The 19,079-nt window shown below is 42.6% G+C and overlaps 1 protein-coding gene across 2 annotated transcripts in view; it reads right to left on the minus strand.

The window, feature by feature from the left end:
• The window catches only part of LOC113416358 (dual specificity protein phosphatase 13B-like), a 39,858-nt gene that overhangs the window by 353 nt on the left and 20,426 nt on the right, over positions 1 to 19,079 (minus strand). The window contains exon 4 of one of the 2 annotated variants that reach the window (XM_087963899.1): positions 105 to 196. In XM_087963899.1, coding sequence (XP_087820025.1) covers positions 105 to 196 — 92 coding nt within the window. Of the gene's footprint in view, positions 1 to 104; positions 197 to 16,301; positions 16,682 to 19,079 lie in introns of those variants that run through there. The other variant, XM_087963898.1, reaches the window with a different exon arrangement.

Below are 19,079 nucleotides of genomic sequence, written 5' to 3' on the forward strand. Positions count from 1 at the left end.
CCCCCCAAAATAAGCCCTAATTAAGATCCCGCCCACTCCAGAGTGCATGGGTAAAAATTAAGCTAGGGTGGGGATGGGGTTGGTGGAGCTGCCCTACTACTTACCTTTGAACAGTTATAGCCAGGCCTCACACACCCCCGACACCTGCCTTGCCGGCCCATTTCTTCTGCAGCTGGCAAGGCCTTCCTGAAGGCCTCTGTAGTTGATAGAGAGAAAGGAGGCGGAGAGGGAGGGGGAGGGAGAAGGAGAGAGGGAGGAGGAAAGGAAAGGAGAGGGAGGAGAGGGAGAGGGTGAAGGAGAGAGGGGGAGGCAGATGGAGAGAGAGAGAGAGAGAGAGAGAGAGACCCATGAAAGTAATAAATTTGTTTGCAAAATTATTTTTAGCACCATTGAAAATGCAAACAGTTGCTGTCTGAGGCAGTCAGTAAATGAGGACTATTTATAGTCCAGTGCAAACATCGCAACAATCCAGTGGTCTATTCTACCGGTTTGGCCTGGTTCTGGTGTACCGGTAGCGCCAAAGGTCAGCAGAGACAAAACTGATTCTCTCTGAGGAGCTGCTGTTGGACCTACCCGCCTGCCCAGGCTTCTATGCTGACCTTTATTCCCTGCTTCTGAAGTGCAGCTGCTTTGCGCGGCACAGCCAATGGCCGTGCGCCAACTGCTGAAGCGACAGGGAGAGAGCAGGATTGCAGGAGTTGAGACGGAAAGCCTCTTTCACCTGTGCGCACGCAAAGCATGGCCACCAAGCCACGCCCACCAAACCGGTGGTCACCTCCTTTGCAACCCACCTCTGTAACAATCATATGAAGTAGGATGAGATTTGGTCCCAGAGATGAGTCCGTTATTAAGAAAAGTACGGAGAAATTGGACTGAATATCTGAGCTCACAAAATAGAAGCAAAATGAAGTGGGACAATTGTTTAAAAAGAAAAGAAAGGAGAAACACCTTTCCCTGGGCTTGAATTCATGCTAGCCAGGCACTGGGACTTATTTCTGTTTCAGGTGTCTGTGATCCCATGCCAATCAAAACGCAGAATGAGAAATAAAACCCCGCTATTTTGTAATGTTCATAGATTCAAACTCTCTCTTAAAGAAGCAGGACTGAAGTGGTTTGAGAAATTCAGGCTGTGTTTTTCTTCGATAGAAAGCAAATTGAATCACAACCAAAATAACACCCATGAAAAAGCGAAAAGCTTAAGATCTGACAACAAAGACGAATCGGGAATTTGAACAATATTTGAATAATAGACGTATTATTCAAGAGGAATAAGTCGTGGTAGCAGAGAGAAGCAAAACTTAGCAAGCCTGAGAAGATATCTTCTTGATGCAAGCCTTCTGAATGATTTCTGGGGAGAAGCCCTTTAACACAGGTACTTATCTGCAAAATCATTTAGCCATAAAAAATGCACGTAAAACCCCAGGTGAGTTATGGTATGGAAGAAAACCCAATTTGTCACACTGAAAGATTTTTGGATGCAGAGTTGATGCATATCTGTCCCTAAAGGGAAAAAAAGAATAAATTAAACCCTAACACAGTTAGAATAACTGTCATACAGAGACCAAAAAAAAGGCTACAGGGCTTTGGACTTAAACGTGAAATTAAAGACACACAAGTAAGGTTGCCTGTTTTAATGAAAAAGAAAGAATAACTGAAGATAATGGAGCTGCAATATCTAGGAGGTAGTAGAAACCATCTGAGTTTTACCAAGTTTAAAATCAAAACATTCTCAAAGATCCATCTCATCCTGGGCAGCCTTTTTTTTTGAATTATTGCCATCTGGCAGATGGTACAGGACAATAAAATCAAGGACAAATAGGTTGAAAAACAGCTTCTATCCCAGGACAGTAACTCTATTGAATTCTACTGTATAAAAGTACATCTGTGCTAGTCGTTTCCAGCTCTAAGGAATGGTGCTCATCTCCGTTACAAAGTGGCTCAGCCAGCACTGTCCGAAGACGTCTCCGTGATCATATGGCAGGCATGACTAAATGCCGAAGGCTCACGGAACACTGTTCCCTTCCCACCAAAGGGGTCCCTGTTTTTCTACTTGCATTTTTATGTGCTTTCAAACTGCTAGGTTGGCAGAAGCTGGGACAAGTAATGGGAGCTCACTCTGTTACGTGGCGCTAAGGATTCGAACGGCTGAACGGCCGACCTTTCTGATCGACAAGCTCAGCGTCTTAGCCACTGAGAGTGCAATATTAATGCAATATCAGGGGTTTTCAATTCAATTGTATAGAATGTGAAGGATGTGTGTTTGTGTTTTATTTTCATAGTTACAATCTAGATTGAAGATGGCATTTAATTTTGTTGTATGGAGTGCAATGACAATAAACTAAACTGAACTAAACGGCACCTGCATCTATTCAGAAGAATCTCCAAGGGAAGCATAACATATTAATATTAATGGAAATGATGGCATTGGACAGTCAGAAAGGTTCTCAAAAGAGGATATGAGAATCTGAAATGACACTGGGTTCAGGAGCGGCTGCTAAGACACCATCACACCCAGTCCCAGATTTGACATTAAGACGATCTCAATTGACCAAGGGACATGATGGCTCAATGGCTTAAACACTGAGCTGTGCTCGTCTGTCACAGCCTTGAAATACCTTTTATGTGATAAAAACTAGTGTGGATGTTGTTTGTTCAGCTACTTCTGGGTTGTGGTCTGACTTCAGATGTGCGATTGGCTGGCTGTTGTTACCGAGACATGCTCTTTGGTTTGAAGTACCGTCTGTGTGATGTAAATTAGTGTTGTTTGTTCAGCTACTTCTGAGACATGGTCTGATACCGGTCTGTTTGAATGGCTAGTTGTTGCTACTGAGACGTGGTTCAGTTTCTTGTGAGCTGATGGGTTGATGGGTTTCTTGTGAGCTGATCTGTGAGCTTGGTTGTTTATGTTTCATTACCCAACTAGGAAACATCTTCAGAGTGAGTGAGCGTAGGGTTTGATCTCTGTTTATGTGTACTAACTTGGCCTGCCATGTAGGGCCCATACAGTAGAATAGACATTTGCTCCATCTAATATCATATAATATCATACAAAATACTTTTGTATTTATTTATTTATTTGTTTGTTTATTTATCTTGTAATGTTTATGTAGAGCAAAATTGGAGATGGTGACCCTTTAAGAGCTGAATGCAATGAAATTTCATTTTTAATGTATGCCAATTAGTGTATATTCAAAGTAACAATGAAGTTATTCTATTTTATTCTACTCTATTTTATTCTACTCTATTCTACTCTACTCTTCATTCCAATATCTATTCTATTCTACTCTACTCTACTCTTCATTCCAATATCTAATCCTATTCTATTCTATTCTATTCTATTCTATTCTATTCTATTCTATTCTATTCTATTCTATTCTATTCTATTCTATAAAAACAGGGGGAAATTCCACAATCGCTAACACTGATGATTTACATAGTTGGAAACATCTGCAAGAAAACAACCAAGCTCAGAGAGCACCAAGGAGCCCACACTTCAACCTTGAACTACAAATAGTCTCTTCTATTGGTGCTTAAAGTTTGAAACAGCCAGAGAGTTCTAAAAAGAGTAGCACTAGAGCACAGAGACAGCTGTGTGCAAATAATGGTTCTGGGGTTTATTTTTTATTTTTTGAAAAACAGAAATAGGGTTCTTATTGTATGTATGCATGGCTCTCTCTTTTTCATATGCTGGCATCTGTGAGACTCTGGAGTTGTGATGCTGATACTTTGAGGTGGCCCAAGAAATGATAATAGGAATCTAAAAATAAATACGACATGCAACAATTAAGGAATGGCCCGAACATTGGCTGAAATAATAACATTACAATGATAAAATAACTGACAATCGAAAAGGGAGAAGATGCAATGAAAATACATTTTGTTATTCCTGAATGAAACAGATGTTCGACGAACATGTGTTACAATTGGCAAAACACAGCCAGCCACTTGAGCAAATAATTCCTCGCTGTGGGGAACAGAAATACATTAAATAAAAGTATTTTTCCCATTTGGAAAAAAAAAAAGGACTTAAAGCAATATAGCGCATCCTGTGACTGTGGAGATTCTCAGTCATCCAGATCATGGACTTTCTGGTTTTTCTTGGAAGATGTTTCACTTCTCATCCAAGAAGCTTCTTCAGCTCTGACTGGATAGTGGGGAATGGGAGGATTTATACTCCTTGCAGACAGCTGGTCATTTGCATCCTTTTAGTGAGTTGTGCATTGGGCATCATATTTTTACTACATTCTAAATATGAGTGCATTGGCTACATCTGAAAAGAAAAAGTCTGTTCGGCAGCGTGAATCAGCTGGGCTAATAAACAACAGAATACAGAAGAGGTGAGATGTAAGAGTGGGGGTGTTGGGCCCAGCCAGAGGTGGTATTTGCTAGTTCTCTGAACCAGTCAAAATTTTCGCTACCAGTACACTAGAACCAGTCTGAACCGGCTGAATATCACCTCTGATGGTAACTATTCTGAATTTTTTTGACTATGTCCCATGGATAGCCCTGCTCTTTAGCCCTTCTTCCAGACCTTTGAGCTTCAATCTTCCCCATTCTGGAATTGGGAGAGTTTTAATTTCTTGAGAGTGGATGTCTGTCCCCAGAGAAGGTCAAAAATCAAGATGGTGGCTGAAACCACGTAACCAAGGCCTGCCCCCTTTTTAATGAGTTCTTTGCCCTTTTTTAAAAAACCGTTCCCCAACCGATCTCCCTGGGTGTGTCTCTTTTGATTACATTACTTGATGTTATCCTAGAGTCCAGGTCTCCAAACCTGTCAACTTTAAGACTTGTAGGTCTTCAACTCCCAGAATTCCTCAGCCAGCCATGTCCACAAGTCTGAAAGTTGCTCTCCTAGGACGTAGTAATAATTGGGGGAAAAATGAGACAGGAAAGCGAATCAAATATTCGGATCTCAGACCCATAGAAAGTGAAAGAGTTTTTTGGTTCCCTAAATAGGGAAAAAAAAAATAGGATTACAGTTGCTTGAGTGGGATTCTTTTAAATTGTGAAAAGGGTGTTTTTATTGAGGCTGTTGACACTCAGGAGGCAGAGTCTTACGCATGCAGAGAAAATCGGAAAAACAAAAACAAAAAAAGGTGGTAATTCCATTTATTCTGTTGCATGCTAGGCAGCGAGGTCAAGGTGCCCTTGAAAACTCACTCGTGTTCTACACCACCAAGAAGTAGCTTTCAGGATACCGGAAAGAACTAATTCAGAGTTGCAAAATGTTCCTACTTTGCTAAACTGCACAGCTTGATGGCCTAAAATGGTGAAACCGTAAGCAAGTAAGTGTTTGTACTATAATCTCTTCTGAATGCAGTTGGAAGGTTTGTAAACCATATGTCTGCCTTTGACAGCATGCACTGATGAATTTATAGGATTTGACAGCTTCGCAGAGAATGAGTGAGCAAATGCCTTGGCATCTAGACAAGCTTTCCTTGTTGAGATGCAGAGTCCCAGATGGTGAAGAGAGCCACAGGGATGGTCATCCCAACACACCCTGCCCAAGAATCCAGTGTGGGCACCATTCAGCTTCTTTATATTCTTCTCTTCAGAATCTGGGTAAGAACAACACAACTGCACATATTTCAAAACTTCAATTGTTTAACTTATATCTCAAGAAAGATTTTTTTTTTAAAATGTGTTAAGGTGTAAGTGACAAGCAACACAGTGAGAACCCAAATCCAAAATTTTGGAGAGTTCCCAGGGCCCAAAACTCCAGCAGCGAAGTGTGAACCAGGTTTGGATTTAATTTTCAACAATCCTCTGGTGTTACTTTAAGGCATGATGTGATAATTAATCCTATCATGATCCAATTGTCTAATTCACCATGCAATATTGTTGCACAGCCCCTCCAAAATTCATCAGGAAAGTTGCAAGATACCTACCAAGACAGATTCCCCCCCACCCCACAAACTGCGTTAAACTGCAACTCATTATAGATGAACTGACAGAAAAAAGTACGGTAACTGAAAATTAAACGGACAATAGCTATAAAAATGACAAAATTCTCCTTGTGTTTTCAGATGCTTTGAATGTTCAGGCAATGTTAGAGGATGTATTTATCCTTTATAAACAAGGCAACACGTGTGTGTGTGAGAGAGAGGGGGGGGGAGAGGGAGAAGGGGAGGGAGGGGCTGGTTTGGTCCAAAATGCAATTGAAATAACATTAGGGACATCCACATTTTAAAACTATTTCCTGTCTTTCTAAATATTAGAACTATCCATCACCACAGTTCCCAGTTGGTGTATAAATGCCAAAAAGGTAATAGTAATAGAAAAGAAAAGACTTAAGGGCAGGGGTGGGATTCTACAGGTTCGCACCTATTCGCTAGAACCAGTTGTTAACATTCTAAGCAGTTCGGAGAAGCAGTTGTTAGAAGAAATTACTGGCCTAATCCTGTAAGGAAGGCAGGAAGGAAACATTCTGGTGTTGCTTACAGAAACTGCCTCTCCGTTAACCCTTATTACGTTCTTGGCAGAACTAGACTTCCTGTCTCAGGAACCTCTCTGGAATTTTCTTTCCCCTCCTTTGCTGGTACTTTGCTTTTGTGGAGAGACCATTCAGAGTTACAATGGCACTGAAAAAAGTGACCTATGACCGTTTTTCACACTTACGACTGTTGCAGCCTCTCCACAGTCTTGAGAGGCCAGGCGAGGAGATGCGTGCCTCGATGTGAGTGATGTTGAGTTGGCCACGCCCAGCTAGTCATATGACCACCAAGCCACACCCACCAACTAAGCCACGCCCACAGAACCAGTTGTTAAAAAATTTGAATCCCACCCCTGCTTAAGGGTTAGAAAAATTGAAACACCAGTGTAGCAGTGGAAGGATGCTGCCAGTTCCTACCGGTTCATGATGAACAGTTGGCCCCGCCTATCCACGCCCCGCCTTTTCCTGTGTTTTATTTCCTTATTTTTGAACTCAGCTGAGTTGCGCAGCAGAGCGGAATTGCTGCGCCTCAGCTGTTTTACTCACCAGCGTTGAATTCAAGGCCAGTTTTGAAGCTTAAAATTGGTAGTTTATGAATGCTGCCCATGCGCGAAGCACGGTCTCATGGAATCGGTAGTAAAAAAAAAAGGATGAATCCCACCACTGCAGTGTAGGCTAAATAAAGATATGTTTTAAAACCTCCTTAAAAGTTGGGGGTCTACTATTATCAACTTTTCTGCTTGTTTCCATTGTTTATCCCTGACCTTGGAAAAGCTGTTGAATGAAGTTCTTCAGCTCTGACTGAGCTAAAACAGATCATCAGTATAACTCAGGCAGAGTCAGGATGGGTAGTGGTTAAAGCACCAGGGTAGAAACCAGGAGACTGTAAGATCAAGTCCTACATGAGGAAGGCGAATCGACTTATTTTCCAGGCACCTGAAGTCAGGACAAGAAGCAATGGATGGAAACTAATCAAGGAGAGAAGCAACCTTGAACTGGGAAGAAATGTTGTGACAGTGAGAACAATCAACCAGTGGAACAGCTTCTTTCCTCTATATTATCTTCCTTCCATCTTTTATTACCTTCCTTCCTTCCATCCATCAATGCATCTTTATTATCTTCCTCCGTCCCTCCCACCCTCTCTCCCTTCCTAGAACAATTAACCCAGTGGAACAACTTGCCTCCAGAAGTTGTAAATGCTCCAACACTGGAAGTTTTTAAGAAGAGATTGGACAACTATTCATCTGAAATGGTATAGGGTTTCCTGCTTGAGCAGTGGGTTGGACTAGATGACCTCCAAGATCCCTTCCAACTCTGTTATTCTGTTATGAGGCATAAACCCAGCTGAATGACCTTGGGCCAATTGCTTTCTCTCAACCTTAGAAAGCCAAGGGCAACCCACTTTTTTTGTGGTGGTGGGGGGGGAAACCTTGCCAAGAAAACTTCAAGGTCTTGCTTAGGCAGGTACAAGTTATCAACATGGACTCAAGTGTACAAACAAACACACACACACACACACCCTATACAAAAACCTCCAGTAATTTGGATCAAGTTGGCTTTTCTGCAGGATGGCTGTCCCTCCAGAATGAGTAAACTCTTAAGTAGCTCTCCAGAGCATTCGGAGCATTTCCCTTACAGAATCTCAGTAATCCATACGTAATCCATGTAAGTCACCCAGGAATCTCAATTGAGCCTTGAGAAGGAAGTTTGACCTGCTGGCGTGTCGCTTGCATGTCAACCAGACTCTACAGCTGGCATTCCTGAAGTCCATCAAAAGATTCCTCTGCCTTTTTTTCTCACTGGGACACAAAAATGCCTACTTTTTTCCAACCACATGTGGATTTTAGTCCAGTATTTTCTAGCATCCGCACAACTCCACCACATATGGTAATATGAGCCAGGTATCTGATGACAAAAAAAACATATAGACTTGAAACCAGAGATATTTTTATTGGGAATTTTACCTGATACGTATAGCAAAGATTTGAAATATTTGATTGTAAATGTATTAACAGCGGCTAGGATTGTATTTGCTAAAAACTGGAAAAACGAGAAAATACCATCGCAGGAGGAAATCATTAAGAAAACATTGGAATGTGCTGAAATGAGTAGATTGACATTTGAAATTAGAGAACAAGAGGATAAACAATTTTACAAAATTTGGGACCTTTTGGTTAGATAATAAAATATAATAATGGAATATGTAGAATTTTAGAAAATAATGAATATATAAAGATGTATTTTTTGATTGATAATATGAGCTATTATGCAATGTAACTGTAATTGAGACTATGAAATGGATGCACAAAAAAATTGTAAACCAACCGACACACTGCTTGTATACTTATGGAAGAAAGTTGGATGTTGTTATGTTTTGTTTGTTTTTGTTTGTCTTTAAAAACCAATAAAATTTACAAAAAAAAAAAAATGTCTGCTTTAAAGTATGTTGCTGTTGAAAGTCTGTAGAGATTCTCAGTCCTCCAGGCCATGGTTGTCCCAAAGGTGCTTGTTTTTTCAAGAGGCAACTGGACTTTCTGGTTTTTTTCTTGGAAGATGTTTCTCTTCTCATCCAAGAAGCTTCTTCAGCTCTGACTGGATGGTGGGGACGGGAAGGATTGAAACTCCTTGCAGACGGATGGTCATTTGCAGAATTTTAGAGGGTTGTTGAGGCACTTGGAGGTTTATCTGTATCCTCAGGGTCACCTGAGTGGTGTTCCTGATTCCTGTAATCTGCAATTTTTTTTCCCCTCTGGAAATCCATTCCTACTTCCACACCATTTAAAGGGTGTTCATCCCTCAATGGTCTGTAGAAATTGGTCAAATTGTGGTGCTTTTGCTTATCAGCATGATCCAGAACAAAACAGAATAAGAGAATTGGAAGGGATCTTGGAGGTCTTCTAGTCCAGCCCCCTGCTCAAGCATCCTCTATCATTTCACACAAATAGCTACCCAGTCTCTTCTTAAAAACTTCCAGTGTTGGAGCACCCTGGAGGCAACTCATTCCACTAATTAAATTGTTCTCACTGTCAATAAATTTCTCCTCAGTTTTAGGTTGCTTCTCTCTAATGATTTTCCACCCATTATTTCTTGTTCTGACCTCAGGTGCTTTGGCAAATAGGGGATATCCTAGTTCGGCCACTGAGTATAAATAATTTACACTGGTGTGCTTTTCTGACCTCTTAGAGGAAGTTGAAGGGGAAAGGAAGTTGAAGGGGAAATCACTGAGTCTGCTGATAGTATTATTTCCATTTACCTGGGTATCTTAAGTACCTTCAGCTTTTCCTAAGATCAGGAGTTGCAGAGGTAAGCTTGTAGCAAAGGACGAAGCTAGGAAAATATAATGGAGAAAATATTCTGGGGTTTGGGGGTAATTTTTCCTGTCTGGAAGGAGCCTTCCAAATTTTCTGTAGCTACAACAGCTCTTTTAGGGAAATAACTGTCACAACCCATTTGGATATGCACGTGTGTAGCGCAGATTCATGCTCTCAGAGATGCTGAATAACCCATTTTAATCCTCCAGGTTAATTAAGGATGGAGGTGAGAACTGTACCCGGCACAGTAGAATTTATTTTTAGCTACAGCTGTACAGTGGTGTGAACTCATTTTGTGCTATGCATGAGAAGATTTGAGATGTGTTATGACCTGGGGTTGGCTCCTCCAACCCTTATCCAGGAGGAGATGATGATGAGTAGATGCTTTCTCAGTCTTGAGTCAAAGGAGACTATCCTGCCTTGTGTTTGAAACCCCCGAGTTAGGCCATTGTGGCTACCAATTTGACTTTTTGATTCCTGTCTCGTGCAGATACACATTAGCCTTGGACAGGCTTTGATCTGCTCTGCAGTTTTAAAGGTCTCCTGGGATATCCAGGTTGTGTCACTGGAAGGAGCCCACAGACAGGTAAGGGCAGTGCTTCTCAACAACTTTAAGATGTGTGGACTTCAACTCCCAGAATTGTTTGCTCAACACAGAGCAAACAAAGAGTACAGTCACCATGTGCTTTACTCCTCAACTATATACCTGTCACATGAAACAGGAAACTCTACTCTGTACAAAACAACATAGAGCAGTGATGGCGTACCTTTTTGTTGTGGTGTGCCAAAAGTGCACGTATGTGCGAAAGTGCATGTGCGCACATGCTGGCACCCACAATGCAATGTGCCCCACCCCTTTACCTGCACTGCACATGCATGTGCCTGATTTTTGGCCCATTTGAGGCCGTTTTTGCCCTCCTGGAGGCTTGAGGGAAGCCTCTGCAGCCTCGGGAGGCTAAAAACGGGCCCGTTTTGGCACTTCTGGTATTTCCAGAAGGCCCGTTTTTCGGCCTTCCGAGGCTGCAGAGCCTCTGGGAGGGTGAAAATGGCCTCAAATGGGCTGAAAATCAGCTGGGAGGCGCGCGCATGTGCAGTGCAGGTAAGTTTGGCTGGAGCTCACATGCCCGCACAAATGGCTCTGCATGCAACTTGTGGCATGCTTGCCATAGGTTCGCCATCACGGGCATAGAGTATATACCATAGATTCAAACTTATAAATACTGCCATCTACTGGCTGAATACTACTGTAGTTGTTGCATAGAAATACATAGCAACAATGAATTCCAACACTCATTCAGCTCGCCTTCCCAAGGTGTGCCGTTTCATTCCACCCGAAGTTGTTTCACAATCCAGGTTTGACACTCTTGGTCTGCCTGTAATGGCACACAAGCCAGCTTTCCTAACAGCTGGGAGGTTGTGCTCTTGCAATTAGTACGCAACAAGCAACACCATGCTGGATAAAATTGCCAGCCAATTTGCAATGATGCACTTATTGCCTGATGATTATAGGAGTGATTTAACACAGCTGGTTTTCTCCAGGCCTGGCAGGGCAGTTGGAAGAAGACTATTTAAATCAGCTCCGGTTGCAAAAGCCACCCGAGCCTCTCAGAAGAGTTATTGCAAAAATCTAGGCAGCTTGTGGGACATTAGTGGGGTGCAAAGTCACACTGACCTTATGCAGAGCATGTAAGTTTTAAGATAAATGTTTGTAGGCACAGTATGCTTCCTGTGCTATTCTGTGGTAGTTTTTTCTTGATTGCAGACACAATTTCTTAATGGGTACAAAGTTAATTTGGGACGGTTGCCAAACCAGGCAGGAGCCAATTTCGGAGGTCTGCAGTATACATTTTGCTTGTTGCAGCCCACTGCTAGTTGTGGTGTGAATATTAAGTGACGCCCTCCAGTATTGGCTGTGATTATAACACAATCAAGGTCTGTGCACCAATTACTAGCTTAATCACCGGGAGAGGAATGGAGTTTGAAAGATCACATGTGTCCTGCCATTTTGGATTGCAGCTGGGCTGCGTTCTCCAACTTTTGAAACACTGAAACGACAGCTCCACTGTCGTCGCGTATCGCACATCTCCAATTAAGTTGTGGCTTGTTTTTGCTGTGATTCTGTGTCGTGCCCTCCCGCACAGCTTCCCTCCGTAGATGGGAATAGGTGCCACCCTGATGATCTTACGCAACCTGCCTGTGTGTTTTGTGTCTGTTGTTTCCCCTGGAAGTAGACAATCTTTTTCCTATTGAATGCAGGTAATTTTTGACTTATGACCACAATTGATCCCAAAACTTGCATCGTTAAGCAAGGCAGTGGTTAAATGTGTTTTGCTCAACCTTATGACCTTTTTTGGTCATATGTGTTAAGTGAACTATTGCATTGTTAAGTGAATCTGGCTCCCTCCACTGACTTTGCTTAAATAGTTACCAAGTATAAGAATGTTCATCATAAGACTGCAAGGAGAACCAGTCATAAGTCACTTCTTTCAGTGCCATTCAAACAGTCACTAAATGAACATTTATAAGTCAAGGACTACATGTATATATAATAGACAAATTGACCAGACTAAATTGTAAGGTAGTTTAATCTACTCTGGTGTCCAGCTCAAAAGATTGCTTGCTTTCCTTCCTTCCTTCCTTCCTTCCTTCCTTCCTTCCTTCCTTCCTTCCTTCCTTCCTTCCTTCCTTCCTTCCTTCCTTCCTTCCTTCTTTCTTGCTCTTTCCTTCTTTCTTTTTTTCTCTTTCTTTCTCTCTTTCTTTCTCTCTTTTTCCTTCCTTCCTTCCCAATATCCAAGAATGGCTTATAATTCCTGTTGTTGTACAGATGGGTCGTTCTCTCAGCATCAAATTTAGGAGAGTTTTTTTTTCATTATCATCAAGTAAGTCCAACAAGGTTAGAAATTCATGGCTAGAGGCTGAACAGTTAAACATTTAAAACTAACTAGCATAGCGGTAACTTTTACTATTGATACCTAGAGATCGAAACTAAAAAAAAAAAAAAGTGACTCCATAAGCCTGTACTAAACAAAGGAGGAAATGTTGCCTTTGCTGACTCTCTGTTTGTGTGTGTTTGTGTGTGTGTTTAGCATTGTGATGGGAGTCATGTGGTCTTAAGAGGATGAAAAATTCCTGCCTTCCTTCCTTCTGGGCTAGACATAATTGAGCACATCTGGACCTGAGCAGGTTAGGGAAGCTGGATCCAGGGTGCATTAAACGCTGGTGTTGAATTATTTATGCTTTTGGCTTGGCTGGGGAAGTTTTGTCTGCAGAAGAAAAGTGAGGCCATAAATCAATCAATCAAAGAGCCAAGTGAGGGGACAGCAGAGCACAAGTGGTTATTTGCTGTAAGTTGCAGAATCCAGATGGCAAAGAAAGAGCTCAGCCAGACATGGAAGATAGGAACACGAAGGAGCCGACAGCCACAGGTCTGAAATCTGGGCTGGCCGTGTTGAATTCTGGAGCAAGAGAGGGGAGCCTGCGGGGTCTCCAAGCATTGAGTGGACGGAGCTCGCAATAAAAACTCCAATTCAGTCCGTGGTGGAAGGCATTGAATCCTAGTCACACTGAACACAACCTGGGGAAGTGCGCTGGGCCGAAGGAAGAAGAGTGCGCTCTTTTCCTGGGGTGCCCCTTCTTCAAATTGTCAAGTATTTCTTGGGGCTGCTAATCAGTAAAACCGAGACTGTGGGAGACTGCATGAAACCGATGATCGGACTGTGAATAGAATAGAATAGAATAGAATAGAATAGAATAGAATAGAATAGAATAGAATGGAATGGAATGGAATGGAATGGAATGGAATGGAATGGAATGGAATGGAATGGGACGGGACGGGACGGGACGGGACGGGACGGAATGGAATGGAATAGGGAATGGAATGAAATAGAAATAGAAATAGAAATAGAAATAGAAATATAGAAATAAAAATAGAAATAGAAATAATAGAAATAGAAATAGAAATAGAAATAGAAATAGAATGGGATGGGATGGGATGGGATGGGATGGGACGGGACGGGATGGAATGGAATAGAATGGAATAGAATGGAATAGGGAATGGAATGGAATTAGAAATAGAAATAGAAATAGAAATAGAAATAGAATAGAATAGAATAGAATAGAATAGAATAGAATAGAATAGAATGGGATGGGATGGGATGGGATGGGATGGGATGGGATGGGATGGGATGGGATGGGATGGGATGGGATGGGATGGGACGGGACGGAACGGGATGGAATGGAATAGAATGGAATAGGGAATGGAATGGAATTAGAAATAGAATAGAATAGAATAGAATAGAATAGAATAGAATAGAATAGAATAGAATTCAGAATAGAATAGAATAGAATAGAATAGAATAGAATAGAATAGAATAGAATAGAATAGAATAGAACAGAATAATGGAATGAAGAATAGAATAGAATAGTTGGAAGGGACCTTGGAGGTCTTCTAGTCCAACCCCCTGCCGAGGCAGGAAACCCTACACCACTTCAGACAAATGGTTATCAAACATCTTTTTAAAAACTTCCAGTGTTGAAGCATTTACAGCTTCTGGAGGCAAGTTGTTCCACTGGTTAATGTCAGGAAAGCTCTCCTTAGTTCTAAGTTGCTTCTCTCCTTGATTAGTTTCCACCCATTGCTTCTTGTCCTTCCTTCAGGTGCTTTGGAGAATAGCTTGACTCCTTTTTCTTTGTGGCAGCCCCTGAGATATTGGAACACTATCATGTCTCCCCTAGTTCCCAGTTCTCCTAGTTCTTCTTTTCATTAGACTAGACATACCCAGTTCCTACAACCGTTCTTTGTTTTAGCCTCCAGTCCCCTAATCATCTTTGTTGCTTTTCTCTGCACTCTTTCTAGAGTCTCAACGTCTTTTTTACATTGTGGTGACCAAAACGGGATGCAGTATTCCAGGTATGGCCTTAACAAAGCATGATAGAGTGGTATTAACCAGTGGTGGGATTCAAATTTTTTTTACTACTGGTTCTTGGGTGGGATTGGCCAATTCTCCGAACTACTCAAAACTTCTGCTACTAGTTCTCCAGAACTGGTCAGAACCTGCTGAATACCCACCTCTGGTATTAACACTTCATGTGATCTTGATTCTATCCCTCTGTTTATGCTCCAAAATAGGCAGATCCAGAAGAGCTTGGGAAAAGAGACACCAGGATAACAATTAGCTCCCTTTTTCCTAGCCTCTTTTCCTCTTCTATATGGTAATTAGGGTACTCCACTAGCTATCCCAAAATCTGATTGGTCATGCCCAAAAACTTTAACCTTAGATTGTCTACCATTGACCTCACCCCCTTCCTAAGAGGCCTGTAGGGGGCGTGCATAAGTGCACCAATCGTGCCTACCGTCCCTGTCCTATTGCTTTTTTTATTTTTCTTATAAGTATCTATCTCATGCATTCAAAACTATATTTATTCTTACACCTGTACCTTGTAAGCGAATGACAAATCAAATAAAATGTAAAATGTAAAATGTACATGTAAATGTCCCTAGACATGCCCTGCTGGGTAATTCTGGGAGTTGAAGTCCACACACCTCAAAAGTCTTCAAAGTTGAGGAACACTGCCTGAGACAGCTACATCTGTCTGCTTTGCAGGTACAGTAGGAAGATAACAAGGACGAGAAATTATGCCACCCTTCCCTTCTTGGAAGAAGGGTAAAAATAAATGACTAGCTAGTCCTCCAAGGTAGCTCGTCTAAGGGATGCGGTGGCTCGGTGGCTAAGACGCTGAGGTTGTCGATCAGAAAGATTGGCAGTTCGGCGGTTCAAATCCCCAGCGCCACGTAACAGAGTGAGTTCCCATTCCTCGTCCCAGCTTCTGCCAACCTAGCAGTTCGAAAGCACGTAAAAAAGGCAAGTAGAAAAATAGGGACCCCTTTGGTGGGAAGGGAACAGCGTTCCATGCACCTTCGGCGTTTAGTCATGCTGGACGCACGACCATGGAGACGTCTTCGGACAGCGCTGGCTCTTCGGCTTTGTAACAGAGATGAACACCACCCCCTAGAGCCGGAAACGACTAGCATGGATATGAGAGGGGAACCTTTACCTTTAGTTTTCTATGCTGCTGATAGCTTTGTGGGAGAAAAGAAAGGTGAACAGATGCAGCATCACCTCTAAATATGGTTTTTTGGGCAGTTCGTTGGACTAAGAAATCATTACTCCTTCCTGTGTCTGGATTCACCCATCTGAAGACCAAACAAAACAAATCCATTTCTCCCAGCAGTTGCCCAGGGGTTTTTATCTAAAGAATCCTTGATATATGAAGTTTCTAAAAAAAAACAAAAAACCAGCTTGCCAGAATCGTTAGGGAATTGTCACCAGGTTTGGAACAAGCCAATCCAGTGTTATCTTGTTTTCTATATCTCAGGTCAAATTCTTTCCAGAGTTTCACTTGGGAATCACTGGATCCTTCCCTGAACAATTCAAGCATAGGATGGGCAGGGTTTGAGTTCCTTTAGAGAATGGGAAGTTAGATTCTGTGCTTCCAACGACACCTTCCAGCCATAAATTCCTGGGGATTCCATTATCAAACATGGAACAGATACCAAATTTCCAGCACACCTTTAATCTTGAACGAGATCGCCAACAAGAGAGTTTTCATGACATTGCCTGTAAACGTCACAGCAATGATGTTTAGGTATTTAGGTATTTCTGAGGGGAATGCAACTGTTCCTCTTAGACTTGCCACCATCCAAGTATTTTATATCTAAAGTTTCAAGGGACCCCCTTTGCTTTCCTTTTTTCGCTCATTAACCGGAGGTCGAGCTCCCGAAGTTGGCTGAGGAAACCCGTGTTTGGGCAGACCCCTCTATGTTCTCGCACCATCTTTAAAGCCTCCACGAGGTTCTTGTTTTCGTAGATCATCAAGAAAGCCAGCACCAGGGTTGCTGAGCGGCTTATCCCCATGGCACAGTGCACCAATACTTTCCCTGCAAAAAAAGAAAGCCACAACTGTCAACTTGTAAAACATTCCTATGCCGGTTTCCAAGTTGCCATAAGAAAGGGGGGGGGACCCTGAAGGAGCATATGGCAGATGAGCTCAGAAGCACATTTCATGCTTATCTCGCAAAGTTTGTAACTGAGGCAACCGGATATACTGGGCTCAAAAATCCTCCATTGGAGAACATGATTTATGACAACCAGCCCATGAACGTGTTCCGTTGGACAATCTGAATTATGATACACTCAGAGGGGTGGGCGGGAAACAGGGTCATAGGTGATTGTAAATTACGTATCTCAGAGTTGGCTTCATACGGGTCATGCCAGCATGTCGCTCCTAATAAATCCTTTGAAGTTTTTTAGTTTGGCTCGAGGCTCATGATTTAATTAAGGCAATCGCTGGAATACCAACAGAGAGCAAATTTTCCTCGTTAATCAATGTCACCAGGTCCCTGGGTCCCGGCCTCTCCAATCGCTCCCCAACAACAACATTATGATATTGGAAGCCGTGTTTTACTTGGAAGCTTCGAGGCTGTCACATTTTGTGCCTGGGAATTTGGGAAGGGGGATTTTGTGGAGAGGTGGAAGATTAGACTCAACAACATTCTTTCTCAGAAAGTCAAGGACATGTTACCCTGCACCCGGATGGGAGTGTCTGGAGGAAGGTCTCTAATTGGGACGATGTTTGATTGGACCACGTGATGGTCTGGTGGGTGCATGGGATGGATCTTTGGTTTTCAATTGGGAAGGGGAAACATGGAACTCTCAAATTTGGGTTTTCCCAGAAGCGCCAATAGGTAAAGTTTCCCTTCGCACATACGTGCTAGTCGTTTCCAGCTCTAGGGAGCGGTGCTCATCTCCGTTACAGAGCCAAAGAGCCAGCACTGTCCAAAGATGTCTCCATGTTCATGTGGCCGGCATGACTAAATGCCAAAGGCGCACAGAATGGTGTTGCATTTTTTTTATATGCTTTCGAACTGCTAGGTTGGCAGAAGCTGGGACAAGGAACGGGCGCTCACTCCGTTATGCAGCGCTAGGGATTCGAACCGCTGACTTGCCGACCTTTCTGATCGACAAGCTCAGTGTCTCAGCCACTGAGCCACCGCAACCAATATGACAACTCTAATAAACAAAATGAAACTTTGAGAAAATGCTTGTCTGGTTTGGAGTTTGTTAGTTGGAACACTGACAGATATACTCATACAAAGAGGCAATACAAGGTATTCCTAGAATTGTGGAACATGTTATAAATCTGTGTCACAATCCTTTTTTTTTTAACGTGGTCACCTCAGTCAAAGTCATCTGTTCTGTGCTAATAAATAATGATGACATCTGGAGAGTTATTGGAATAGTTCTGTCACCTAGTAATGTTAGTCATCCATTCAAGGCTTAAGACTCACTGATATGCGCATTCAGCTGACGTAGCTCTCATTCATAGCAGAGGACAGAATGAAAATGCTTCAGCAGTTTCTCATTCTCCTCCATTTCTTCTTACTTCTACACGTCTTCTCATCTGTACTTCAACTTCTCTTTTTCCTTCTGGTCTTGGGTAGATATCCTGTATATTGAATTTATTTAATTTCCCTAACAGAATAATAGACTTGGAAGGGATCTAGTTTGCAGGCTTCTAGTCCCAAACCCCTGCCGAGGCAGGAAACCCTACACCACTTCAGACAAATGGTTCTCCAACATCTTTTTAAAAACTTCCAGTGTTGGAGGATTCACAACTTCTGGAGGCAAATTGTTCCACTGATTAATAGTTCTAACTGTCAGGAAATTCTTCCTTAGTTCTAAGTTGCTTCTCTCCTTCATTAGTTTCCATCTGTTGCTTTTTGTCCTTCCTTCAGGTGCTTTGGAGAATAGCTTGACTGCCTCTTCTTTGTGGCAGCCCCTTAGATATTGGAACATTGTTATCATGTCACCCCTAGTCCTACTTTTCATTGAACTAGACCAGTGGTGGCTAACCTTTTGGGGCTCCTGTGCCAAAAATTGTGCGTGTGCTTGCACGCTCTTGCTTGCGTGCAAGGCACCCAGAAGGCAATACATGCCCGCCCACACCCCCTACGCATGCGCGCACAATCCCTGCTCACCTGCCACTGCCTCCCCCTTACCTGCACTGCGCCTCACAGCTGGTTTGAGGCCTTTTTTGGCCTCCCAGAGGCTTCAGGAAGGCTTCTGCAGGCTTTGCAGGCCAAAAACTAGACCTGTCTCATCATTTCCACTATTTTTGGAAAAACAGGAAGGGACGAAATGGGCCTAGTATTTGGCCTGCAGAAGCCTTCCTCAAGCCTCTGTGAGGCCAAAAAAAAGGCCTCAAACCGGCTGAAAATCAGCCATGAGGTGCACGCATGCGCAGTGAGGTAAGTTTGCCCCGCAGCTTGCATGCTG

Source organism: Notechis scutatus, chromosome 4 (assembly GCF_049901735.1).
Source record: "Notechis scutatus isolate UNSWTSFEM ecotype Mainland chromosome 4, rNotScu1.2, whole genome shotgun sequence".
In the NCBI taxonomy this organism is placed as follows: Eukaryota; Metazoa; Chordata; class Lepidosauria; order Squamata; family Elapidae; genus Notechis; species Notechis scutatus.